Consider the following 15,329-nt stretch of genomic DNA (forward strand, 5'->3'; position numbering starts at 1 on the left):
CATCCTGGCTAACACAGTGAAATTCCGTCTCTACTAAAAATACAAAAAAAAAAAAAAAAAAAAAAAGGCCGGGCACGGTGGCTCAAGCCTGTAATCCCAGCACTTTGGGAGGCCGAGGCGGGCAGATCACGAGGTCAGGAGATCAAGACCATCCTGGCTAACATGGTGAAACCCCGTCTCTACTAAAAATACAAAAAAATTAGCCGGGTGTGGTGGCGGGCGCCTGTAGTCCCAGCTGCTCCAGAGGCTGAGGCAGGAGAATGGCGTGAACTTGGGAGGTGGAGCTTGCAGTGAGCCGAGATCGCTTCACTGCACTCCAGCCTGGGTGACAGACCAAGACTCCGTCTCAAAACAAAAACAAAATCGGTAATTCAAAGCATAGGCCAGCTCTTTTTCAAGTGATGTTGTTCCCATGACAATCCATTAGTGAAAAACCAAATACCATATTCCAAGCTGCTAGTCACAGAGAAAACAAGCAGATGAGATGAATGTGATAGAAAGGACTAGAGTTAGTTTTGGGGTCATCTGTAGCCAACATTCCATTGTGTGAAGGTCAGTAATCTGAATCCTTTTTAATTTGAGCACATTGGGGAACAGCTGAATACCCATACTGAGGCATAATTTAGGCTGTCAAGTGTCTCCTGTCAATATACATATTGTCATCTGATGTAAGGCAAAGAGACAGTCACTCCTGCTTCTTTATATCCCTAGCTCCCAACATGGTGTCTTAATGCATGATGATCATGCAGTAAATCTTTAGTGATGAGAACATGACTTTAAGCAAGGCTGTATGATCTGTCTCAGAACAAGTGAGTCAGTAAGAATGCAGGCCCAGGACCATAGGAATGTATTACAGTTTTGCCCAAGAAACCACAAACGTTGGAAACACTCAGAGTTCTTTCCTGTATACATCAGCTAGTGTCATGCAATGGGACATATATCGGTTCTTCCCTTATCTGTTCTGCATGTCTCCATACCTCTTCCATCCACCTCTTCTCCCCACCTCACCTGTCTTTTTCTTTGTTTGGCTTTATATAGGTGCTGGGAGTTCCTACAGAGGATACTTGGCCGGGAGTCTCCAAGCTACCTAACTACAATCCAGGTAACATTGATCTGAGCTTCCGAATACTCTGAGAATTAGTAATGTAAGGAGAGAACTGGCCACACTAACAGGGCGTTCTTCTTGTATTATGAACTCAGCAGCAAAGATCGGTGTAGAGGAATTTCTACATTCATATATTCCCTGACTAATCTTTGTATGAGGAAGACACTGAAATAGTAATTGAGGTTAGACCAGTTCCCCAGCTCTGTAAAACAAGTAGCAAGCTGAATATAATTTGAAGTGACTATTACTGTGGATTCCACATCCATTGTCAAATACCCAATGGCTCAAAAGAACAACTCAAAAGATGGGCTCACTTTTGGGCCCCCTGATTGTCATAAGTTTATGGATTAAATTGTTAAATTTCATAAGTACAAAAAGAAAGCTAATGCAACAGAACAGAGGTAGAGGCTCGCTAGGCCTAGGACATGCCAAGTAAGCTGTCTCTAGGTTATACTTACTAAGAGTTCATTCATTGCCTGTAAACCTGACATTGGTCATTTTCTCTCACATTTGGTCTTTCAAAACTGGCTTCTGGGATGGATTTAGAAGTGCTAGAAGTGTTATCCATGGGGAAATTCTTTGAGAAGTTGTTGCAAGGCCACATCGGAGGGATCAGATTAAGCAGTAGTCACTTCAAGGATGTTGAGACAGAAGGGAGGAGACAGGCATTGAACTACAGGATGAAGGATCATATTAGAAGCTGAAGAAGCAAATAAAGACCATGCCAAAGCTGAGCTCTCACTGGCAGGGTTAAAGGGGAGGTAGAAAGGTACAGATAAGGACAAGGTTAGGGTGGATGTGCTCCAAGCCAGATTTTCTAGTCTATAATTGTTCCAATACTAAAAACGAAATCTTCCCAAATTGTTGTCCTTACTAACTTTTTTTTTTTTTTTTTTTTTTTGAGATGGAGTTTTGCTCTTATCGCCCAGGCTAGAGTGCAGTGGCACGATCTCAGCTCACTGCAACCTCCGCCTCCTGGGTTCAAGCAATTCTCCTGCCTCAGCCTCCCCAAGTAGCTGGGACTACAGGCACCCGCCACCATGCCCAGCTAATTTTTTGTATTTTTAGTAGAGATGAGGTTTCACCATGTTGGCCATGCTGGTCTCGAACTCCTGACCTCAGGTGATCCACTTGCTTCAGCCTCCCAAAGTGCTGGGATTACAGGCATGAGCCACTGCACCTGGCCTGCTGTCCTTACTAACTTTGGTATGAGATTATCCTGGAAGGGTTTCATAAGAGCAAGAAATTTTAGATAGAGTTAAAATATATTAAAGAGGAAAATAAAAGACATAGGGAGCCGGGGACTTTTTTTTTTCTTCTTTTCTTCAGCAGCCAATATTTTGTTTACGGCTATCCATAGGGATCAGGCATCTTGAACCACCAGGATTATGGAAGCTCTACAGCAAGCTAAAGACTAACTGTAAAGTCCTTTCTGCTGCTGTGTGAATGGTTATATCCATTACCAAAGGCCTTAAAATCATTTGCAAATGGTTTATGATTTCTAACTATTTTTCTAGAGTTTAACACCTGAGAAAAATGCCATTCTCTGGTCACAGGGCTTGGAATAGTGCCTATTTCCATTGGTCTGAGATAGAGAAAAAAGAACAAGTTTCTTGTGGAGCCATGGTCCAGTCTGCAAATTGCTCCTATCTCCAGTTGCCATGGTTTCCAGGAGAACTTGGCTCTCATCTTTTCCTGCCCTGCCTGTACTTCTCCCTGTCCACTCTGTTCTCTATTTTCCCTCAGCTTCCTAACTGAGGATGCCAGCAGAAGTTCAGAGTCACAGATGGATTGTAGGAAACAATTTGGATGATGCCAACACAAAGCTACTGTGGTGGGCATATGCTGCTCCCCCAAACTTCAGACATTTGGGTTTCAGGTTGGTTCAGGCAATCAACAGTGATCCTTAATACAAAATGTCTTGGTGAGAGCAATAATCATAGAAACTTGGCCAAAGTGCTTCCCTGCCAGATTGTGTGCTTAATAAGATAACTGGGTTCCAATAAAACAGAGAAAATATGTTGTATTTTTTTAAATTTCCTGTTGTTTCAAAACAATGTGCAGTTTTTCTATATAAGAAGAAAAGTCTCCAGGCCCAACATCCATAGGGCGCATCATCCATTGTTTTTCTTTTAAGTTTCAATTTAATTCGAATAGGTCAAACATTTTCAGGCACCTACTATCTGTCAGTTGCTGTGCCATGTGCTGGGGCTACATAGATGGAGAGGGTCCATTCTTGAATCTCTAGTGTTTGAGTTTGGATTCATTCATCCACACTCTTTCACCAGTTCTCCTTGTTACTGGGGTGCTCATTTGTGAGCCCTGCTTCCATAGCTTGAGGAGTTTGTGGCTGTGGGCCAGGCTGAGCTTATGGAGCAAAGGGAATTGGAACCTTAGCCATAGCCAAGATGTCTAAACCTGGATTTGGAAATCTTAGAAGTCCAGCCTATCTTGAGCCATGGGGTCAGTACTATCGATAACTCAATCCCAAGGACTGTGTTTTAAAAGGGTCTTCAACATCTGCATTTCAGGAACATCCCCTTACATGAGTCAATAAGTTCCTTTTGAGCCACCTCCTACCCATCCCCATCCCTGAGCTGCTGTGGCTTCTACACACTTGAATGTCAATGATTAAGGGCAACAGAAGACAAGCTGGGAGCCAGGAAAGTGTCACAGATGAGCACTGTGTCAGCAGCATTCTGGATGAGCTTCCCATTCCTCTCCTTTTCATTCTAAGTAGTCCTAGGAGCCCCCAAACTTTGAATCAGCCAGTACAATTTTGAGGGAGTCCAATTGTCCGAAACTTGGGAGAATCATCCAGTGTCCATCTACACCCATGCCACCATTTCTAGGCCTTATCTGGACACCTCTAGGAGGACAGCAAAGTTTCCATTTGTACAGCTTTTAAAAAGTCACCTGATGCTGACCCAGCTGGACAGATTTCTCTGACAGTTAACTGTTTTCTTGGAGCTTTGATGAGCGGGGTTGTAAGTTTTCTAGCCATCAATTCAGATTCTAGAGCCTGATTAAACCTGGGCAAGGTAAGAGGGTTGTGTGATTTTGGAAACTTACTTTTCCTTTCCTTCCCTCCTTCCCTCCTTCCTTCCTTCCTTCCTTCCTTCCTTCCTTCCTTCCTTCCTTCCTTCCTTCCTTCCTCCCTTCCTTCCTTCCTCCCTTCCCTTCCCTTCCCTTCCTCCCTCCATTCCTCCATCCATTCCTTCTCTCTCTTTCCCTCCTTTCCTTCCTTCTCTCTCTCACTCCCTCCCTCCCTTCCTTTCTTCCTTCCTTTCTTTCTGTCTCCCCCACTCCCTGTTTTAAGCAAGCTGGCTGAGAACTCTGTGTCCTCCACTTCAAAGGGCCAGTTGTCTTATTTTGATGTGGGCAGATTGAAAAGTAGGCTTTGAAAAGTAGGCGCTTTTTTTGTTTAATCTTTTCTCCTGGGATAGCTTTCAGAGCAATATATCCAAGTGTCAGTGAGGGGGTTCTGACGAGCACGGGTTCCCAGACTCTCAGCAGGATCATTCTCTAACAGAAATATAAAAGTGAAATATTAAAAACCCTGGAACGTGAACTCCATCTGCAGAGTACCCAGTATCTTGCCTGCTTGCACCATGGGAAAAAAAAATCTTGAAAAAAGAGGGAGGAGAAAAAAAGTGTTTTGAGTTAGAGGTTTACAGGTTTAGTAGAGCATAGTAACATCCCCTCAAAGAAGTGGGTGTTACTCTGTGACCCCCCAAAACGCTCCTCCTTTGACTCAGCCGCCAGAACACTCACCCTCCTCCGGCAGTACACCCCCTTTTCACATGCTAACTGAGGGGCCCGTGATTGGCTGAACAATAAACTGGTCACACTTGCTAAAGGGCTGCCGTCTTTCACACAATTAACCAAGACACATTAATCAAGCTGGCTGGACGGGGCTGCGCGGGCCTCCTGCAGTGGGGGAGGGGAGAGTTTGGTGAGCCTTAATAATACTCCACAGGAAGCAATAGTAAAGAACCGCAAGCTGGAGGAGATTCTGCTCTCAGAAAGTTGGAAGAGTTTAAAGCCCCAGTGGATGCCGTAGCTAGAATGGACAGGAGTTGTGGCGCTGAAGATCCCAGAAACTTAGAGCAAATTGAATGCTGGTCTTAGCTAAAATCTGCTAGTAGAAGACAGTACTGTGCATTCAAATGGCGACCCCCTAGAGACATTTTTACAAAGTTCCTTTAGCCTTCTTAGCTCTCCCTACCACTCCCACGAAAATGCACTCAGGAGCCACTTCCCTATGGAGACACAAGCACTGAGCAGTGGCTATGCCAAACCATACAGTGTAGGTTTCACTATGAGAACCAATAGAAATGAAGAATATACAAGAAGCATTCTGAATGAGATTTCCATTCCTTCCCAGTTCATTCAAAGTAGTCATAAGCACCCCTAAACTTTCAATTCAACCAGTACAATTTGAGGGAGCCCAGCTGGGAGCCCAGTCGAGGGTTCTCTCAATTTAGAACCAATTAAGAGAAAGTAGTAACTGGAAAGGTATTGGTCCTAAACTAAGTATCTGAAGGGTATTAAAAATAGTTAATTTTGAGAGAGAAAAAGTTAGCATTTGTATTTTTAATAATATTTTCTGCTTTTTCTTTTTCAAATTCCCTTTAAATAGATGTTCCAATGGCAGTGCAGAGCTGATAAGATCATACCTTAGAGACCAGTTTGCTACAGAATCGTGTAGGGCTTTTAAGAGAATCAACTAAATATTTAGACATTTCTCAACTAAAGTAAACGGAGGCCTTACTCCTCTGGAGGTTGTCCAGTCACCATCTCATTAGATGCAAAGATCCTGCGATAAAGAGAAACTTTTTTTCCTGCCTACATGATTGCAGCCCAGTTGTGGTTTTTAATGTGTCATTGATTGTTTCATCCAACTCCTTTTGCTCCACTGAAAGGGTCTGTCATAGCTCTGTTTGCTTCCTTAAACACGGTTTTTGAAAGCGCTCACGCTGTGTGAGCTCAAATCCTAGCATTAATGTACTGCTGGGTTCATTTCACCACACTCAAAAGCGCTGAGTTTAAATCCCTCTCAATTCCATTTGAGGCACCAGAAGACTTTATCCTTCTCCACTAATGGTTCCAAGTTTACATCTAGATACTGGGGGTCAAGGACAGGAGAGGATTTAGAAATAACAGTGCATGACATTAGTCAATGCATTTGCCAAATTGGCAATTAGTTCCTGATGTGCGTGCAAAGCATTTTATTCCTGTCTCTTTGATGCTTGTTCCCATAGAGAACGGAATAGAGTCCACAGAGGCCTTCAAACTTTTAAAGAAATATCTGCTGAAAATCATGCCTGATTTGTGACATGAGCTCAGCCGCAGGGAAGCATCCGGGATTATCCTGGTTCTTTTAGTCCCAGGAAAGAACACTGCACGTGGGAAGTTTTTCCACTAGAAGAACGTAATGAAAATCAAAAGGCAGGAAAGCGGTACTAAAAGCCCTGCAGGGACCAGAATCAGATGTACCATAAGCGACAGGCCAAGGGACGCCCAGTTGTTTTTCAGTATGCTTGCTTTATCAACTTCTGACCACCAGGTGGAAGCAAGAAACAGCATGGATGGCATACTGACATCCGACAGCATTGTACTGCAGCAATGCAGCCTTGTTCTCGGAATGTCTTATTTTGACCTTAAATCCAGTGTGAGAGCTTCACTGCACCTGAAACCACTATGGGACAGACGATGATTAAAATGATCCTTGTCCCCACTGGGATGATAAAGAGCTATTCTGCTTTGGGCTCAAAGGGTTCTAAGCAAGTCTCTGTGTTTGCTGTGAACACAAGCTAAGGTCTGCATCTGGGTCAGCATCAGCTTGGTTGCATGAACTGTTAGCCAAGGGAGTTATTCAGTGGGTTGAACTGAGGGGAAAGATATTGATAAGAGAGGCTTTAACTGTGGGCATCAATTCATATGGAACTGTAGGTCCAAGCTCCCCCTTTTACTATCTGGGGTAACTTGACGAAGTTACTTATTTCCTAGTTCCCTAATCTGCAAAATGGGAGAAATCCTATCATTGTAAAAGTGTTTCCTGTGTGCCAGACACAGAACATACACAATTGCTAATCCCTATTACTGCCTGCCAAGATCAATGCTGGATGGAGTAGCCCAATTCTACAGATGAGCAAACAGAGGCTTTCTCCTAGGCTCACACAGAGGCATTTACTTATTGGAAATGGGTGAAATCTGCATCCAAACCTTGTTCTCCTTTCATTAATCATATTGTATCCCTCTGTCTCATTTTGCAGGATGAGTCTGAAAAATAAATGATATTGAATTGCATCTGCTATAGTGCCTAACTTTTAGTAGGTGCTCAATGAAAGTTAGTTCCCATTCGGTTTTGGGTTTTGGTTTTTCTGTTTGTTTGTTTTTTGTTTTTTGAGATGAAGTCTCGCTTGTCACCCAGGCTGGAATGCAGTGGCATGATCTCAGCTCACTGTAACCTCCGCCTCCCAGGTTCAAGCAGTTCTCCTGCTTCAGCCTCCCGAGTAGGTGGGAATACAGGCACACACCACCGAACCCAGCTAATTTTTGTATTTTTAGTAGAGACAGGGTTTAGTAGAGACAGGCCAGGCTGGTCTCGAACTCCTGACCTCAAGTGATCTGCCTGCCTCAGTCTCCCAAAGTGCTGGGATTACAGGTGTGAGCCACCGCCCCCATTCAGTTTTGTACACAGTGTGGAAGTTCAGCTGCTCAGTGACTTGCCAGTGGTTCAGACCCAGTGACAGGTGTGTGAGAACAGATGCTATCTCTGCTCCCTTAGAAATCTTGGCTTCCTTCTAGAGGTCAGACATACCTCCAGGCACCAGAACTGACTTTTGCTTTTACTTGCATGGTCTAAACTTTGCCTGAATCCGCACATCCTAAGAGCTGACTCTCAGTTTTCAAACACCTACCTAAGTCAGTTGTGCACCTGTTAAGGCTGTTCTTATTTGGTGATGGGTCCATTCTGCTCCCCGCACCTGGACTGCAGTGATATGTCTGCCCACTCTATGCCCACAGTGCCTTTCCCCGGGAGAATCCTTGTCATCTACATGCTACATAATGGGTATCCAGTAAGGGCTACTAAATCACAGACAACATTAGTGTTACCATTGTTAATTTCACCCAAACATGCTATAGTGGAAAGAGTGCTGAAGTTTTCTACAGAGCACACCTGCACACTTCTAGTGCTTCTAGTATTCTACACAAGCCCCCTACCTGGCACATAATAAGTAGTCAGTAGATATTTGTGAAATGAAATCAATGACTAAGAGTTAGAAAACCTGAGTTCTAGTTCCAGTCGCACCCTCTTGGACTCTAAATAATTCTCATTGTCTGCTTTGCAAAGAAGAACATATAAGTTATTATTCACCTTATTAATGGTAATAATAATTATGATTTATTGAGGACTAACTATGAGCTAGACACTTTACAAATTTTATTTTACTTTGATTCACAACAGCCCTATCAGATAGAGACAATGTTGTAATCCCTACTTTATTGATGAGAGAGCTGAGGCTTTGAGAGAGGTATGTGACTTGCCCAGGGTCACCTAACCAGGAAAGGGGTGACCCAAAATATCCACACCTGTTGGACTCCAAGGGGGTCATAGCAGTATTCCACTTTACCTTAACTATCAAAGGGCAGATATAATGATTTGGTAATTAAAACAGTGCCCTCGACTGGGGACTGGCCATAAACTTTTGCAGGTTCATTTCCAAATGATTATGTCTTTCCACCCAGACTTGATTTTAGAATCTGTGAGCCTGGCGACATATTTCAGGAGTGTAATCTGAATGGAGTTCCTACCCTGGGACTCCAGCAGCCTCCCTCTCTATAGCTAATGAAGCCACTGGCGTTCACTGAATCTATGAACCTCGATTGGGCTCATTACTGTCTCACTTCTGGAGCGCTGCCGAAAGCTCCTGGGGAGTTACTATTAACATCTTTATTAACCCGTCCCCCAAATCAGTCAGTGAAATTAATTTAGATACACAGCCACTTTGATCTTCATTAATGGTTGCTTCTAGTTTCTACATTTATTTTTAGTTTTCTCATCTTTAATTTATTTGATGTCAATTATTAGTTTTTATTGGGGGGAGTAGATTATCTATCTTAAAGTAATTAAGATTAGGAAAAATTGCAAGTGAGTAAAAGCGGGTAAAAAGTATTTTTTCTAAAGTAAAACCCCAAGAATATATACAATTTTAATTTATTAATTAAAAAAATAAATTTTAATGTTAAAAAGAAATAAAAGTAAAGTAAAACTCTGCCATGTTCCTTCCAAGTTGAAGAATAAAAGAGGCCTCAAGGTGCCAAATACCATGTAAATGGCTCAGACCAGAGCCTCCTTCTCCATGTTTATGGCCAGTGCCTTGCACCGTCAAGCTCTGTAAAACACAGAGCTGGGGCCGGGTGTGGTGGCTCAATCCTGTAATCCCAGCACTTTGGGAGGCCGAGGCAGGATCACTTGAGGTCAGGAGTTTGAGATCAGCCTGGCCAACATGGTGAAACCTCATCTCTACTAAAAATACAAAAATTAGCCAGGTGTGGTGGTGGGCGCCTGTAATCCCAGCTACTCGGGAGGTTGAGGCAGGAGAATCACTTGAACCCAGGAGGCAGAGGCTGCAGTGAGCAAAGATCATGCCACTGCACTCCAGCCTGGGCAACAGAGTGAGACTCCATCTCAGAAAAAAAAACAAACAAAAAAATATACACACACACAGAGCCAGGTACACAAGTGGGCTCACTTGAGTTACTTTAACATTTTAAAAATGTTTTAATATATTTATTTCATTTTTATTTATCATCCAACCATCTACTTTTTATTTATTCAGCAAATACGTGTTGAATGCTAGGTACTAGGGACTGAGAGAGTAAAAAATAAATATGACACTAGTACCTGCCTTCAAGGAATATAGTCTAGAGGGGGAAATAAATAAATAATACAATGTGGGAAGTATACTACAGCAGCATTGCCTGGGTATCTTTAAGAAACTAGGGAAATCTTAGACTTGGCAGTGACATGACAAGAAAGAATAGGAAAATAAAAGAAAAGAAGGAACTAGGGAAACGGCCTTCTTAATTTGGGGAATTTAGGGATGGTTTTATTTATTTATTTTTTTTTGAGATGAAGTCTCACTCTGTCACCCAGGCTGGAGTACAGTGGCGCGATCTTGGCTCACTGCAACCTCCACTTCCAGGGTTCAAGCGATTCTCGTGCCTCAGCCTCGCAAGTAGCTGGGATAACAGGCGTGCAGCCCCATGCCCAGCTAATTTTTGTATTTTTAGTAGTGACGGGGGTTTCACCATGTTGGTCAGGCTGGTCTCAAACTCCTGACCTCAAGTGATCCACCCACCTCGGTCTTCCAAAGTGCTGGGATTATAGGCATGAGCCACCATGCCTGCCCTAGGGATGGTTTTTAAAGAAAGAGACGTGGGTTTGGCCTTCAAAAGTGCCAGGATTACAGGCATGAGCCACTGCACCCGGCCACCCCTGCTATTTTATTCAAAGGAAACAAAAGGGGGAAGGAAGAGATTTATAGAGAGAGTAATAAGTATAAGGTTTTAACCTTTTGAGATTAAGATATCTGTGGAACCACAAAATGGAGATATCTAAAAAGCAAGTAGAAATATAAACTGTGAGTACAGAAGTCCAGCCTAGAAATACAGGAGAAGTCATGTGCTTAAATCGGTATTTAAAGCCTCAGGTGTGAATTCAGTTGCCCAAAGGAAAGTGTGTAGAGAAAAAAGAAAGGAGGAGGGAACCCTGTGGGGCCAGTACTATAGGACTAGGTAGAGGGAAGGGAGTCTTTAGAAGCTGAGAAGGAACAGCCACAGGAGCTAAAGGAGACCAGTAGGTAATCCTAGCAATACCGTGGAAATCATATGGCCAGCACTCACTGGAGGAGGGCTGGGTTCCATGCCTGTGTATTCTCAATGCTGAGCTCAATGACTGCATGTGGTGGCCCTTTACTATGTGTAGGGACTACAGGGAGTGGTCAGTGTCAAATGATGCATCATTAAATACAACACTCACTGAAAAGCATGATCAAGCCATAGGTCAAAAATCATTTGTTGTGGTAGACAGAGTTCAATCACGGTCCTGCCTCTGAGAGAGGGGAGAGTCCTGACTATGCCCATTCCCTCCACCTTCTCCATCCACCAGGAGCAAGGCCTGGTCTCTCCTTCCTTTACAGAGACCTCAGGCACAGGCTTTGGCAGAGGGATATTTTCTCAGAATCCGCAGAAAGTTTTGATTCACAATTAGAAAAGTAATACACTACAAATATGAGTTGGAGGGCCAAGGTTGAACAATGCCAAGGAGTACCCTCAATGAGGACATCAGCTTTTAGAGCATCCTGATGATGCTCAAAGGGGACTCTAAAGCTTGGGAAGGAACAGGTGCGGTGGCTCACACCTGTAATCCCAGCATTTTGGGAGGCTGAGGCGGGTGGATCACTGTAGGTCAGGAGTTCAAGACCAGCCTGGCCAACATGATGAAACCCCGTCTCTAGTAAAAATACAAAAATTAGCCAGGCATGGTGGAGTGTGCCTATAGTCCCAGCTACTGACTGGGACTGAGGCAAGAGAATCTCTTGAACCCGGGAGGCAGAGGTTGCAGTGAGCCAAGATCGTGCCACTGCACTCCAGCCTCGGAGACAGAGCAATATTCCATCTAAAAGAAAGAAAGAAAGAAAGAAAGAAAGAAAGAAAGAAAGAAAGAAAGAAAGAAAGAAAGAAAGAAAGAAAGAAAGAAAGAAAGAAAGAAAGAAAGAAAGAAAGAAAGAAAGAAAGAAAGAAAGAAAGAAAGAAAGAAAGAAAGAAAGAAAGAAAGAAAGAAAGAAAGAAAGAAAGAAAGAAAGAAAGAAAGAAAGAAAGAAAGAAAGAAAGAAAGAAAGAAAGAAAGAAAGAAAGAAAGAAAGAAAGAAAGAAAGAAAGAAAGAAAGAAAGAAAGAAAGAAAGAAAGAAAGAAAGAAAGAAAGAAAGAAAGAAAGAAAAAGAAAGAAAGAAAAAGCTTGGGAAGCCTTGAGCCAAAGACTAGGGAAACTTCCAAGCCAGTTACCTGAGAAAGAGTGAAGCAAACAGTTGTGAGGCCATGAATGAGTGTGTGTGTGTTTGGGGTGAGGGTGAAGGGCAGGTAGGAGAAAAAGAGTTACAGATTTTGGCAGTGCAGTTTTCAAGTTACTGCTTAAGATAGTGAAATAAGGCTAACAACATTATCAACTATTTAAATATACGGTATCTCAAGAATGCATTGTATTCAGGAAATTCCAGAGGTGTAGTTCAGTAGACAGCACTATAAGATAACCTTAGGGTGATTGTGGCAAGACTATAGTAACTAGAAAATGTTTTACCTTGAGCTAAGACTCAAAATGGTGCAGCGATGTTTTACCAATCAATCAACAAATATCTGTTGACTAAGGTTACCAGACTTGAATTCCGTTGTGAAATGAGCTTTATTAAATATTTATGAAAAATGGACTATTTTTACTATGGTAGCAAAAGTTCTGCCCTCATTTTAATTTCACTCCACTTAGTTTGGAAATGTAAATGTTCTGCTTTATTACTTTCCTTTTGCAACTTTGCTTTTCCTGCCTCAAATTCCAATTGAACTCAGATGAGAACTCTTTTTAGAGAGAACTGCAGAGGGATGAGGAGAAAAATCGGGTCTAATGATTTACTCTTGTCTTTGGAAGGAGAAGGGAAACAAGCTACCTCCAGACCTATTATTTTTAGAGGCTATTGAAGCCAGAGAAACCAGACTCCTCTTGAAATGGTGCTGTGTGAAATGCCTATCTGTTTGTGGATCATTCTCTCACTGATCGCTCGCAGCATACCTACTGGGAAAAATCAATGGGAGAGAGGCAAGGTCATTCAGCCTCAGGTTATCTGCCTGAGTGGGAGGGCAGGCCACAAATAGGCGTCGTGCTTTGCTTCTGCTTAATAGCAGCTCCCTGACTGACCCCGGACACATCCATTCCTGTCTCAGCTAATGTAGCTACAAAATAGAGGTGGAGGGGCGTCAGTACAATCCATCTACCCCAAGCATGGACTCAAGTACAAAATGTTGTTACTCCTGGGGTCCTGGGGCAACTATTACAGGTCATCCTTTTCTGGCAGAATTTATGAGAACTGAATTTTCCCTTGTAGTGCTTCCTCTCTCACATCCCTGAACAAACATATTAAGTATGTGTCAGACACTATGTTCTGCAATGTTTATATACATTGATTAATTAAATTCTTACAACAACCTCATTTGAGTTGTTACAGATGAGGAAATGAGCCTCAGAGAAGTGTGTGTTGAGTTGCTGGTGAGTGATAGACCCTGCCCTCTTTGCTAGACCAAAGATCCTCTGTTTTAGCTCCTCACTGGAAAATTCTGGAGACCATTGAACCATTGAAGACATAATAACAGGCCAGGCATAGTGGCTTATGCCTGTAATCCTAACACTTTGGGAGGCTGGGGCGGGAGGATTGCTGGATACCTGAGTATGAGACCATCCTGGGCAACATAGGGAGACCCCATCTCTACAAACATTTTAAAAAATTAGCCAGAAGTGGTGGTGTGCATTTATGGTTCCAACTACTCAGGAGGCCGAGGCAGGAGAATGGCTTGAGAACGGGAGGTCAAGGATGCAGTGAGCCATGATCATGCTCATGCCATTGCACTCTAGCCTGGGCAACAGAATGAGAACGTCTTTCAAAAACCAAAAGAAACTCATAATAACAGTACAATAAGTAACCAATGTCTGGACCCTTCCCAGGCTAGTTGAATCAAACCTTAGGGCTTCCTTTCTCGTAAAGGTTTCCAGGCAATGCCAGTATGCAGCTCCCCTTGAGAACCTACCTCTCCAAAATGAGAGGTCAAAACCAAAAGAAGAAAAGGAATGAGATTAACACTTACTGAGGCCCTACTACAGGCCACGTGCTTAATCTTTTGTAATTTTCCCAGCAACTGGAAAATGATTCCCATTTTACAGATTTGGAAACTTCTCAATTATTTAACCAGAGAGGCTAAGCAATTTCCCTAAAGTCTCAAAGCTTGTAAGTGGCAGAAAGGAGACTTGAGCTTGGATTTGTGTTCATGTTACCATACTACCAAGCTAAGAAACACGCCACTGACCCACATTGAGGACTCAGAAGAAATCAAGTCAGACTTAGAGGAACTGGAGCTTGGAGCAAGTTAGAATTTTAGTAGAAGATATTTAGAGAAGGTTTCCAAGGAGAACTAACAATAAGGCAGAAATACCTGAGTGGGAGAGAGGGGGATGTTATATCAGAAAGGGAGAGAAGCAGGAAAAGAAGAGACAAAGAGTGAAGAAATATTTATATTACATTTACTATCCTAGTTTCACAACCCTATGCAGTAGGAACTATTACTATCCCCCTTCTACAGGTGGGAAAACTGAGGCCCAGTGAGGTTAAGGAATATCTTCAGGTGACACAGCTGGTCAGAGGCATTGTGTGGGTTTACCCGGGTCCTGGATCCAAGTGCCTGGCCACGCATTGTTTATACTGCCCATAACTTTTCAAAGAAAGGGAAAGAGGGAGGAAAAGCAAATAGGATTTATTTTGTTTAATGGTCCAGAGCAGGCATTTTGCACTCATTATTTCACTGGTTCGCTTCAGGATCCTTGAGAGGTGAATACCACCTTCGATTTGCATTGAGAAAATGGAGGGTTGCCCCTACAGAATGGGAGAAAATTTTTGCAATCTACCCATCTGACAAAGGGCTAATATCCAGAATCTACAAAGAACTTAAACAAATATACAAGAAAAAATCAAACAACCCCATCAAAAAGTGGGCAAAGGATATGAACAGACACTTCTAAAAGAAGACATTTATGCAGCCAACAGACACATGAAAAAATGTTCGTCATCACTGGCCATCAGAGAAATGCAAATCAAAACCACAGACACCATCTCACACCAGTTAGAATGGCAATCATTAAAAAGTCAGGAAACAACAAATGCTGGAGAGGATGTGGAGAAATAGGAACACTTTTACACTGTTGGTGGGACTGTAAACTAGTTCAACCATTGTGAAAGACAGTGTGGGGATTCCTCAAGGATCTAGAACTAGAAATACCATTTGACCCAGCCATCCCATTACTGGGTCTATACCCAAAGGACTGTAAATCATGCTACTGTAAAGACACATGCACACATATTGTTTATTGTGACACTATTCACAATAGCAAAGACTTGG

General features: G+C 42.7%; 1 protein-coding gene across 2 annotated transcripts in view; it reads left to right on the forward strand.

The window, feature by feature from the left end:
- CDK15 (cyclin dependent kinase 15) overlaps positions 1-15,329 on the forward strand; it is a 92,117-nt gene that overhangs the window by 49,777 nt on the left and 27,011 nt on the right. For both annotated transcript variants that reach the window (XM_015110670.3, XM_015110669.3), the window contains exon 10: positions 1,039-1,102. In XM_015110670.3, the coding sequence (XP_014966156.1) occupies positions 1,039-1,102 (64 nt within the window). The remainder of the gene's footprint in view (positions 1-1,038; positions 1,103-15,329) is intronic.

Source organism: Macaca mulatta, chromosome 12 (genome assembly GCF_049350105.2).
Source record: "Macaca mulatta isolate MMU2019108-1 chromosome 12, T2T-MMU8v2.0, whole genome shotgun sequence".
Lineage (NCBI taxonomy): Eukaryota > Metazoa > Chordata > Mammalia > Primates > Cercopithecidae > Macaca > Macaca mulatta.